This window comes from Strix uralensis, chromosome Z (genome assembly GCF_047716275.1).
Source record: "Strix uralensis isolate ZFMK-TIS-50842 chromosome Z, bStrUra1, whole genome shotgun sequence".
Classification (NCBI taxonomy): Eukaryota; Metazoa; Chordata; class Aves; order Strigiformes; family Strigidae; genus Strix; species Strix uralensis.
Genome location: NC_134012.1, coordinates 52,340,753 through 52,353,935, shown reverse-complemented (window position 1 = coordinate 52,353,935; position 13,183 = coordinate 52,340,753). Strand labels below are relative to the sequence as shown.

The window sequence follows — 13,183 nt, the reverse complement described above, 5'->3', positions numbered from 1 at the left end:
ATTCACAGCAAACTGCCACAAAGAGAACAGCTGAAAAACTGAACTGCTAAAGGTGAAGGGGCAAATACTTCAGAGCAGGAAATAGTGGAGAAATAAGGTAGAAATATGACTTGAAAATAACATATATAAGAAGCAGAAAACAGACACTGCTAATAAATTGAAGACAAAGTAAGGTATTGTTTTAAAAATAACGCCTCTGATAACAATGCAACACTTACTCCTTCAGCTGCTTAGTTAGCTTGACAACCTGAGAGGCCAATGACATACATGTCTCCACAACTACTAAGTAGCGGGAACACATGGTGTGCCCATGTCGCTCAGCACTTTGTGACGGTTTCTCTCCCATGTGGTTTTGCATGGTGACATTTGCTCCATATTCAACCAACGTCTGCAAAAACAGAAAAGGAAACATTGACACTTGTAAGTCTCTGCTGTGACTTCTGGTCAACCACAAGAACAGCTGAATGCAAAGCACTCCTGAATAAAATGCTTGAAAATGTTGGTCTAAGCCAACCATTTTTAAAAATCAGTCACTGACAAGTCTGTATGTAGTCTGAACTCATAACGCTAAAATCTATCACTCAAGTGCAAGGATAACACAGAAGAGTGAGTGGTGGTTCAGAAGAACTGTAAAAAGACTATATTCTTCCTTCCTCTTCTCTTGAAGTTCTGTTCAATTAATTTTTTTTCTGTTCATTTGTTTGTACAACATAGCACAATTTGTAGCATTCATATAGTGAATGGGACCACTAAATGAAAACAGAAGACTTACATTTAGGAACCTATTGATTCTCTCCTGAGCCACAGTAATAAAATTTTTCAGATGCACCTCTCTATGCATTACTGAACCTTGTGCTAACTTTGCACATGGTAGACCTAGAAAAGAAGACACAGGCAAGTGCAATTCAAAGGACATCTATGCTAGATAACATAAGGGTCCGGGGCAGCATGAACACATTACTAGACAGTTTATAGAGGGTGGTGATGAGCTGTAATGGCTTATCAGGTCTGGTACCTGCTATTCTTGGGATCTCTGCACTGCAAGGCATTGCAACATGCTCTTAGATTCTCATTTTAGGAATGTCTTTGCTACAATATTTGCTGACTCCTTTTGTGGTTTAGCTCTCAATTTCCTACCACAGCAGAATCCCTAAGTTTAAAACACTCAACACAGTAGTCTCAATGTCGATTCCTTAGCCAAGTAATGTTTATATATGAAAGGTATGGCAGATACTTTCCAACAACTTTAGGTCAGACAGACACAAATTTCTTTTTGCAGAAAGAAATCTGTACGGTTGGGTTTTTTTGTTTCTGTTTGGGGGTGTGTGTGTGTGTTTTATTTTTTTGTTTTTTGTTTTGGTTTTTTTTTAATGCTGAAAGAAGTCTCATTGCTTTGCACTTGCTTGGTTACCCCCTATTTTCTTTCAAAGACATACTCAAATATGTGTCAGCTTTTAGTCTTTAAGAAAAATAATGGCTTATACTCTGATGTATACCCCTGTGTTACTCACAGTACTAGTGGAGAACCCTAGCTTGTTGCTGGAGAACTGTCCAGGTTGTGAGCCTGACATTTGAGTTACCTCTGGGACTTGAATCCAGACTGTTGTAAGGGCAAAAGAAGTTCCGTCAGTCTGACCTCAAGACATCCAATAACTGAAGCAAGAATTGCAACTAAACCTTCACTCTTTCTGATCTGTTTGTGAGAAACAGTGTCTTACACTATTTACTTTACTGGAGAGCCTAGAATAGGACCTAAATATTCTCAGCAATGTTCAGACACACATTGTTCATAGCACTTTGGAAAAAATTCTGAACAAAATCATAATGCATCCAAAAACTACAGCATCATTAACATTGCACATACACACACAGAAGAGAAATTGCATGGCTGAGCTCTTGGTTGACTTATCCAAGCAGAGCTGGTAAGACACTGAGCATCAAGGATTGGAGTGGCCTTGTTGACTCAGAATAGCAGGCAGAGAGACCTCTACATCTGCTGGGAAAAAAGAGGAATGGTGGTCTGCCTGGTCTGCTAAATCTAAAGAGAAAGGAAACTTAAGAACAGTCTTGCACTGCATCTCATGTCAATAAAGTTGGTTTAATTTGCCAATAAAGAAAATAAAGAAGAGAGAGTTATGACCCTGCAGAAAGCAATCCTATAGTTTGGAACATGATAGGAGTGTCACCTGCTCATAAACACAGTGAATGAGAGGGCTGGGGAATCACTGACAGCCTGTGACCCTCCATCTTTTGTACTGCTATTTATAATCTCCCTGCTTCCTTTTTCACTTCTTTTTACCAGATCATTCACTGTACATTCTTTTAAATCAGACTATAAGCTTACTGGGCAGAGGGCTTATTTTGTTGCACAGCACAACAAAACATCAACTACACTTAATACTGTGAGATGCTAATGAAGTGATATTACTAATGTATATTTTTGCTGTCATTAGATATTTTCATGATTTATTTCTCATGGCTTCACTTCAACACAAAACACTTGATTTGTATATTTATCCACAATAAAATAATCTTGAGAATTCTAAGCCATTTATTAAGGTTCATTCTTCACAGGGAAAGCAGGGCTTTTCTCTTTTTGGTTTATTTTATCCATGAAAACAGCCTGCAGATGTCACCACTCTGTTCAAAATCATCTACTGTCATTTCTCTTTCAAATGCATTGTTTATCTTGATCAGGCACTGTTGAGTTAGCAATCCTAAGCACACACCCTACCACAACAGTGTCCTCGCTAGTAAATCATAAACAGTTATTCTATCCACTTTTTCCAACTGATCATAGTAATTGTCTACAATACAATAATAAAAACACTAGATTTAGCACAGATGTAATGATTTGTTTATTATATTCTCATTAAGAGTTTGTACAGGGTTCAGTCCTGACATCTTTAAAAGAAAGACATGTCCCATCAATGAGAAAATGCAGAGATGGTCATGTCCTCCAAATCTATTTGAATGTGTTCTTTTCAAGTCTATTCATTCAGCTTAACTGTTACCTGTTTTTCTTTTTTTACTGTGTGAGAATCTCAAACTGGATTTTATGGAATTATGTATTCTCTGTGTCCAGATATATAAATAAACTGCTATAATAAGAAGCAGCTATGCATCTGTAGATTCAACATAACAGTATGCATAAATATATTTAGCTCTCTGAAGAGGTTAGCTAGTGATAATTGAGTAGCTGTATTTCTTTTAGGGCTGAACTAATACAAATCTTCTGTCTTTGCAGTGGCCTAAGAGGTGTTGTGGATCAGTTCATGTGTGGTAACAGGATTAACATGTCTACTAAATATATATGAATCCTTAGACTCCAAGAATTACTACTCCTTCTTAGACACATTTTCCTCCCCTATTTGACTTGATCACTTTGACATCTATTTCTTGCCTTTCTGCCATGTGGTTATTTATTCTTTTATCTATTTTTCTCCAATGACTAATTGTTTCTCAAATACCTTTCTGTAATTTCCTGGAATAATTATTATCTCTTGTTCAAACAGCTTTCACTCAAAAGTGCCAACAGCAAATACTGAAATGTACTCATGTGACTAATGGTGGTTCTAGTAACTCTGATGGACAGAGGGTACATGTGCAATTCAGTACAAAGTTGAGACCCTTCACCCAACCATACAGTTCAATCCTAAAGCTTTTTTGGTATATTTGCATTGAACCCTGGTACTGCACAGAGGTATCCAAACTGGTTTATTCAAATCTGGCTCCCAAAAGTACTGTAGCTGTGTAAACCTTCTCAGCAGGACAAATTAACCTTTTCAGCAGCTCTGTACAACAGAACTATATTGCTTTCTGTGGCCAAGCTGATTCATTGAGAATTAGTGAGAAATCAACATCATGTTGCATTGTTTAGCATAGATACATTGAAAAATTACAAGTCTGGAAAGAATGGTTTACTCAAGGTGGAAATCCTTCAATACAGAAGAAACTTATCTGTTAAGTCTTCCCCTAAGCCAGAGAGCTACAAGTATTCATTGGAAAAAGAAACAGAAGGAAAATATCAGAACAGTAAGAAGAGTATGCATATCTATACTGGCTGCCCTTTTGTAACATAAAAACATACACATTAGCTACTTATGTATAAACAATATAATCATGCTTTCTTCTTGCAATACAACAGTTACTTTAGGGTAACAATAGTATAATTGAGAATAGATCCAAAAACCAGAGCTTTTTGGTATTTCAGTCTGAGTCCTACTAGTTTAAAGTTCTTCCTTCTAGTATATTTTAATGTATCAATAATTATTCCCACTTGTAAGATCTCCTTTAATAATTTTAAAGGTTATTGTCATTCAAGTTTGATGTAAAGAGGCTTCTGATATAGCTATCACTCTACCTGTATGCATCCTAGATAGCCATGTTGAGCAGCTATGTGAACAGCAGTATTTCCATCCTGGTCAACCTCATCCAGTGAAATCCCTTGTTCTTGCATAAACTGGAGAAGCCACAGAAGGATTTTCTCCTAGGGATGGAGAAAGAGGTGTCACAAAAGATAAGAAATAATGAAAAGCTAAATGTACTAGAAGAATACTCGTTCTGTCACCTGTATTAATACTGCCCAATAATTCCTTGTTTTCAGTCTCTCTTAACTTTGTAGGACTTAGTGTAGCATGGGTCTGCCTCTGTTTTGGGTTTTTTTTGTGGGGGTTTTTTTTTGTTTTGTTTTGTTTTTGGTGTTTGTTTTTGCTTTTCTTTTTTTTCCCCCATGGAAATAAGCTGAAATACTTTGTTTTATAAAAAAAAGGAATAGGAAAAATATGAGTACTGTACACATTTTGAGAAATTGTACATTAAAAAGCATGCATTTCTGTATGTTGGAGAGGAAACCTGAGGCAGAACAGCCTGTGTGTCAATCTGAAAATCAGCTTGTGAAATTTGGTGAAACTTCACAAGTTTCTTTGGAAAACTAAAACAGGAGTTCATGCAGATCACATTGCTGAGCAATTAGATTCTTCAAATCTATCATCAAGACCCAGCTCTGGGCTGTTGTGCAAGAGTAGAAGCAACACAACTAAACTGAGGAAATCTCTCTATCCTGACTTCTCAGTGTATTGTCTAATGGACCATTTGTATGTGCCTGCATGTCGGGAAGGATGGGGAGACTTGGACCGCAAATCTTGCCAGTGAAAGTCTGGAAGCCAAAACTGAGGTGCCCTCTTAATTCTTTCTAAAATCGCTTTTTGTGTGTGTACGCAGGTGTAATACACATTTATATGGGTATTCTTCTCTAACAATGGAGAGTTTATATATATGCACTAACCTTATTTTATTTCTTATTTTCCCTATCGGGTTTATTTAAGGAAAAATCTTTTTCTCTCTAGGAACTTTCTATGTCACTCCAGATTACATTTGATTGTGCCCTGCTGAATGTGATACATATTGAAAACCTAGAATAAATCTACAGATTACATTAAAAAGTGAGGTCCATTAAAGGATAACTGAGTACAGCTGTACTTCCAGTTTTTGCATCTGAATAACTGAAAAGAATAAATTACTTTCTAGCTTAAAACTTTTTTAGTTAAACATGTATTTTTTATTATCTTCTATGGGCATCTATCATGTCTTATACTGGCTAGGAGCTCTAGTTCAAAAGGGCTTTGTAGATTCTAGTGTTGGTGGGGCAAACACCAGTGCACAGACTTAACTTGCAGCACTTCAGTAGCTTCAGTGATACATAAGTACATAATCGCCCACAGTTAGATACGTGGTCTGTAAGAGTGAAGTGTACCTAAATAAAGCAGTACTGAAAGCATGTCTAGGATTCTGAGCAGTAATCAGGTAAGAAAGAGAAAGAATAAAAATGAGGAAAGGAAATTCTAGCTAGGAACCTTGGGTATAAATCTCTTTTTTTGCATAAAAGCACCACAGAAATTTTAATGTCAAGAAAACGGAGATGGGTCATCAGACTCTTTTAGGTCTCCACCAAATGATTCTGTCCTTTCAAGCACCTGGATCTCTGCTTACTGCTTCAGAGGCCTAGTCTGTCTGGAACTTATCTTCTTCATATTTCCACTTTAATAGCAGTTCTGTTTTTATTACAGGGTGAAGGGATAGGTATTTTTACTTCTCCTTGGCTGAATGCCCAATACAGTTGACAGCCAGCATGGAGAGATGACTTCAGAACACATATCTCTTTTAAAATACTTTTGAGCAATTTCTTGAGATGCCTGTGGTGTTGGCCATCAGTGAAGAAGCATTACACTACTCCTATGAATTACCCTTATGCTTTAATAATTAAAAGAAAAATATTTTAGCAAAACTCCTCTGTAGAATTGGAAGACAACTATAGCTTTGAAATTATATATTTCTTTGGAACATAAAAGGAATAAGACTATTAGGCATGTTCTGTAATTTTATGATCACAAGCAGCATGGAGCAAACGATGCCTTCTAGTCATTTATCTTATCAACATGGAAATCAAGTGCCTGAATGGCTAAATGCTATCATCTGTGTTTAAGACTGTCTGTACATTAGCTGATCACAGGCACAAAGTCAGAGGCCTGCTCAAACAGTTTGTGTTTCTCTCAAATGACAATGCTTTTTAACAAATGTATCCTAGACAAAAACAAAGAAAATTACTATTTTCTTACATCTAGGGAAAATGAAAACGTCGTATATCAAAATATATCACTTTAGTAACACTCACATTATGTATTTGAAGAAAAGTGCTCTTAGGAATATGTTTATAGCCATCAATCCCATTTATTCAGACAAAATGAAGGATAATAAGAAAATTAATGAGATTAAGATAATGAAAAACAATCACATATTCATTATGTAACAGAAACTGATAAATACTGATTAATTTTCAGTATATCTGATAATTTTAAGACCTACAATGGTCTTATATTGTAGTAGTGGTTAACATCCCTCTGGCATATTCTAAACCTACAATAATTCACACCTCTCTAAAAAAGAATTCTGGGAAAATGTCATAATACATAATTTCTGTTTTGGGACAGACTGCAGACTTTGGCTCCATCATCCATCTTTTGGAGCAGAAAGAACAACTAACAAAGACCATTTAAATCATTAAATGGACTACAAATGGAAGGATTAGCATGGTGAGGAGTACTGACTCTACAGCTAATCCTAGCCCCATCACTCGATATTAATTAAATAAGCTGCCCTTCCCAGTATCCCTTCACAGTAGAGGAGCAGGAGTGAGTGAAAACAACACATTATCCTTGCAGAAATTACATTAGACAGGAAGGCAAACATCCTGAAGTGCAAACAAGGTGAGTTGTTAGGCATTCGCATATCTGAATGTTACACACTCCTCCCCACTGCTGTCTCCAGCACTACACCATCACCATGTGGTGCACAGAACCCCTTCTAGGTCCTCAGTCACGCTGTAGCTCTGGTTCCCCAAAGTCCCCCTAGACTCTCTGGAGCTCAGAGGCAACAAATGCTTGGCATTCCCCATCCTCTGCCCCTCACCTATGCAGTCCATGCTACCACAGCGTTTGTGTTGGAAAGAAATTACAGCCCTGTGAAGCTCTTAGTCAAGACCTACTATGTGCACCTAGGGCTGTACCACCATCTCCCTCCTGTCACATGGTGACTGTGTCAGACACAGCTGGTACACAATCTGCCATATACCCATGACTTATGCGTGACGTGGGTAGGCCTGCCAATAATGATGGTTGTTTCTTGCACAGTGCCATGCTTAAAGAAGCCCTTGCTAGAAGGTATGCTGACCAGGCTACAGGTTGACTTTAACCTCTTCTCCTCTTCCATCAGATGAACTTATGTGGTCCCCCTCTCATTGGAAAAATACAATATTGTCGGGATGTTTTTGGAGTCAGGCCATGACTGTGGTTTGATGACCTTTAACATAGGAGCTTTGTTAAGAACTCCCTTTTGCTGCCCATTCTAAATAATATTTATTGAAGAAAAATATGGTGCACATGTCTAATGCCTGAGGAAATGAGGGATGGACTGACTCTTTTAGAAAATGATTCAATAGCAGGTCTTCCTTGTAAAAATATTACTCTTGTAATTCTGCCAAAACCAGTGTTTACATGGATTATCTCCCGTGTAAGTAATGGTAAAATAAATTAAGTCTTCGAGGATAGTGCCAACTACACATTTGAATTTCTCAGGTTTTTTTTTCTTAACACAGTTGGGTAAGATACTCTGGCATCCCTTCAGTCTCAACATTCCCTCATGTTTGCAAGATGTTTATGGATTATAAAAAAAAGGATAACTGACATTACATGTGAACTTCCTTTGGCATTCAGTTAAGAAAATTTGCCAGCAATTTATGTATCACTTTTTTAAATTTCATGGATGGCTGATTGTAGCTGGTGTTTCTTAACTGGTAGAGCTTCCGTCCTGCTCTGAAAAGAATCTAGATAAAGTGTGCCAGATCTGTTTCTGGCACCAGACAGCATAACTTACTTAAAAAAAACAAAGCTTCACTGGATTTAGTTTGTGTAAATATCTTTACAGATGAGGACAAAATTAGGCTAATCAATTGAAGATAGGAATGTAGGTTCACATGAAACTTTCTCTTCCGAACTTTTTCTTCCCAGTAGCAAACACGGCTTTCTGGCATCCAGTTCTGATCTGGCTTTCAGCCTCCCTGTATTCAGTGCTAGGTTTACAGGCCAAACTTGCTGCGGAAAGCAGGACACAGTCAATCAGTAAGCAGGGTCCTAACCTGCACCAGTAACATCTGCATAGTAGGTGTCTCTGTGCCTATGGAAACAGCAGAAGAAAGGATAGAATTCCAGCTCCATAGCCTTCCAAACCTGCCCCCTCTCTTTTCTTCCACCTCCGATAAATTCATGCTTGGACAGGATCAGTTAACAGCAGAAATACGCCACAATAATTGTATGGCATTGAATGAGCCAACCACACTTGTACAGGAAACAAAAAGATAATTTTCTTAGTGGTTACATTTTGCTTGTTCTCCCTTAACAAGGAAGAGAAAAAAAGTATTAGCACAAACACAGTGGGTTTTCTGCATTTATCCTTAATGTCTGTTGAAGAAACTACATGATAAAGTGGACCCTCTGACAAAGAGATTAGAGAAGAATAACCAATCACTACTCCTTGCATAGTAGATCCTCGAGAAGGTCCTCAGAAGAGGGGTTATTGCAAGGTCTGTTTAGGAAAAGCAGACTTTGTGGCAAGAGAATGTGGTGCAATTAAGTGGTATATGTTTCCCCCAGACATTAGCAAAGTACTGAAATGCTATATTTCTGTGGTTTCTCATAATTAAATTTATAGATAAGCTAGGTGTAGAACAGGAATGATTTACAACATATTTTTATATGTAATTCTCAATAAAAGTGGCTAGAGCTAGACAGATATTCAAATTTCACCACACTTCACTGCCAATATATTGAATTCCTAAATTGTCACAATTTGCCAAAATTTTTTGAGATGTCTCTGCTAGAAAGAGAATGTGAACTATCCCAAAATGTTTGATGATTTTCTGATGTGTCCTCAGAGTTCTCTAGGGATCATAACAGCTAATTTCCCTAGACGTTCTTGGGAGAACTGATCTTCTCCTAGCCATTACTTAAAGCTTTAAAAAAAAAAAAATCAGAGGGAAAATACTGAAAAAAATACACAGATTAAGTGGGAAAAGATTTTGCTATATTTGAACTAACTGAGAACACCTGTAATTAAAAGCCACAAAATGATAAATATGCTTTAAATTGAAATTCTCGTATGAGCATCTAAATAATCTATTTGAAAAAGTAAGTGAAAGTCATACCTGGCCATAGCAACCTGCATAATGAATAAGGCTTGGGTGGTCTTTTGAGCAACTCAATTCTGCAATAGCTTCTGTTTCGCTCACCATCCATCGAACGCACTCCAGCTGACCATTCTAAACAAATAAAAAGAGAAGTTAAATTTCAGCTGTTTCAGTTCTAAACACATCTACTAAACAGGGAAAAGCTTACCAGAATTGTTAAAATGTTATGAAATTCCAGTTTGTTTGAAAATGTGTTCTTTTATCTGCTGTCACATAATGCACTTGTTTATCTTGCTGTCCTGGATCAATTATAGTTTGGCTATTGATTATAGCGAAAGTGGCAATGTGAAAGTGGCAGTCAAACAGTATTACATACACAATCCGGTCTCTACTCTCAGATTGTTCAGAGCAAAACCATAGTTCTGTTTCCATCACTTATACAGCAAGGCCCAATGACTAAATGAGATCATTTGCTGGAGCAGAGTGAACAGTCTCCCTACAAACTCAAGTGTTTGTTGATGACTACTTAAATGCATGCTTCCTAAATTATTAAGTATGTAGTATCTGAACACCTAATCCTCAAGGATTAGGACCTATCTGTAATAGATATTATACCAACACAAATGAGGAGATGGTTCTTGCCCTGAACACCTTTTACAGCCTAGTCTCAAGATTCCCAAGCTGCTATGCACATTCCTGGTAGTTTGCAGGTTACTATGAAGTGCAATGTAGATGCTGTGGAAACAGATTAACATTTTCTTCAGAGCATGCTTGTGTAAAGGCAAGAGTTTTTAGCAGCTTCTCTTGCTGCAGTCCCTTTTCAGTGATAGTAGCTTGGTAAATGCAGTTTGGCATGACCTACATTTCAGCCTGCTCTTCATTTTTCAACTCTCATGTTCATAAAGGCTATTATATTCTTTATAGCTGAAGCAAGTATTTCAATTACTCAGTCAAAACCTCACAGAGGTCAACATACATAACATAAAAAGCTGTTTGTGTGCATAAAATGGAAAAAGCTATCATGAGGACAGAAATATCCATTTTGAGTTTCAGCTTTGTTTTTATAAAAACAAGGAAAAGAATATAATGAATATTAACCCATTTAAAATTATATGAGAGAAAAAAATTGGAATAAAATTAATTTGATATTTGTCTTATTCCTTCCATATTTAATGTATGTATATAAACACAAAAATGTATACCATTTTACTTTATGTAATTTCCTCTATTTGTCTCAATTTCAGTAATGAAGTAAAACAATGAAATTACTTTTCATTATGCTAGAAGAATCCTCCTCATCATATTTAGGTTCAGATATTAGTAAGCATGACTAATAATTTTTTATGTAGTTTTCCTTTTTTCACAACTGAGTAAAATACTTTTGTATTTTTAAAATTAAGGTAAAGAATTAATAAAATTAAGTATCTGCTAAATAAGATAATTTTGATAATGTGGAAAGGATTTCTCCAGTTAGTTAAAATAAACTATCAATATGACAGTGTGACTGACCATAACATACCACTCTATTTTCACGCTCTAGTTCATAGCTCAAGGTCAGAAAGAGGTCTTGAATCAAAAGAATTAGTTTATTTAAGTAATTTGTTACTGGGAAATGTTATGCATCATCACTAAATTCCATGGAAATTAATGTTCCTGCTATACAAGTTTTCTTCTGTTTTGATAGGCATTATATTGTGGAACACAGGTGCACACCTTACATGGTTATGGGAGTTACAGTGATATAAAGTGAGAAGAATAAAGTCCATTCTATCAGTGTGCAAAAATACTTTGGGAGTAAGGATCAAGGGAGTAAGGGTCTACAAAGTTTAGTTAAGCCAGATTACTTTAAGGATCTCACAAAACTTCACAATGATCCAGGACAAGCCTGGCCAGGCAGGTCATTGTTAGAAACACTTGCGTCTCAGCACCCTCACTTACATGAAGAGCTCCATTACATTTACACACTCTTCTGTGAGTGTCAAAGCATGCTCAAGTATTATAGAAACTAGACGAATCAATTGTTAAAAAATCCAATTGTTCTGGAGAAAAAGACAAAAGGTTTTATTGGCTTATAAACATATAATATACCTAGGTTGAAAAAACAAGAAAGAAAATTATTTCCAACTAAAACCATAAGACTTTAAATTAGCAGATGTTAACTATTCAATTTGGACACTGGTCAAGGTATTGAAGGTAAGTACCTTGCTTTTACAACAGCATTTCATTAGTACAACTAGATATTGGTTTCATTATATTCATATGGCTTGTACCAGAAAAATCAAAAAAAAACAACCCTGAAATGTGCACCAGGGCCCTAGGTCACTGAAATCATGTCTCAAAGATGCAAACGTGCAGGTTGGAATCCACCAGTCCCTCTGTCAGTTTCTAAAGTTTTCCCAAGAAGCAAATAACAATAAAACCCCAAAAGAAACAGAAACTGTTGTATTATATTTCACCCCTTTCCTTGCTTCTTCTTAAGGTACTTAGTGGCTAAAAGGAATGGCATTCAACCATTCAGTCTCACTTACTAAAGAACCAGAATCAGTATGGTTAAATTACCAGCCTTCCCGCACCGCGATATTTTACTTCAGTGCAGCAACACCAATGATTTTCAGTTTCCTACATAATAGGTTTTCCTGTAAGCTTTGACATTAATTTCTGCAGTTTCTAACAGATTGTTCTGTAACATGTACATTTTAACTCTGATGCAATTGTTCTAGACAACTAAGAAGTTTCACCTCCTGATGCAGATCAGAGGTTTGTTTTGCTTCGTAAACATGTTCTCACACTTGTTATACAAGATTAGATCTGTATCTGTAAAAAACCAAGAAACTGTTATGCTCTCCAAAGAAACAACTGAGACTGAGTTAAATGAAAGTTCCTTAAAATACAACAATTCTTTTTAGAGTCAGTTAACTAATTTAAAAATGAATGTATATGCATTGACAACAACATATAAAATGTCAATGTTATACAACTGATATATACAGGTGACTGCACAGTAATCCATTTTTATTTGCTTATGTGGTACCAGCCAACAGCTCTTTTTGCTCTCACTTAACAAAATGCTTGAAAAAATAACATCCTGCTGGATGTATTACTGCCATCACAGAAAGAAACTAAATGAAAAAGAAACCTTTATGTCACGTTACAGTAGAGACAGAGACTAAATTACCTTTATTGCTAATCCAGCTGGAGTTAGCTGCTCAATGTTTCGTTCATTCAAACAGTCTTCACCCATCAAAGAAGTGAGATGCTGCAGGCATTCTGCATGTCCCTTTGATGCTGCTACATGCAACAGATTGTTGTCACATTCATCATGGATCTTATCCAGATTATCTGCTGCCAAATGTGGCTGTTAAAAAAAGCATTATGTTAGTTACAACTAAGGATAAGAAAATACACAGAACATTAAGCCTCACAGCCCAAGAAACAAGCCAAATA

At 36.5% G+C, this 13,183-nt stretch overlaps 1 protein-coding gene across 4 annotated transcripts in view; it reads right to left on the bottom strand.

Annotated features, from left to right (window-relative positions):
- Positions 1–13,183, bottom strand: part of SNCAIP (synuclein alpha interacting protein) — a 90,573-nt gene that overhangs the window by 16,735 nt on the left and 60,655 nt on the right. For all 4 annotated transcript variants that reach the window (XM_074856173.1, XM_074856175.1, XM_074856174.1 and 1 more), the window contains 4 exons: positions 12,915–13,094; positions 9,758–9,871; positions 4,364–4,489; positions 219–388 (listed from right to left, as the gene is read on the bottom strand). In XM_074856173.1, the coding sequence (XP_074712274.1) occupies positions 219–388; positions 4,364–4,489; positions 9,758–9,871; positions 12,915–13,094 (590 nt within the window). The remainder of the gene's footprint in view (positions 1–218; positions 389–4,363; positions 4,490–9,757; positions 9,872–12,914; positions 13,095–13,183) is intronic.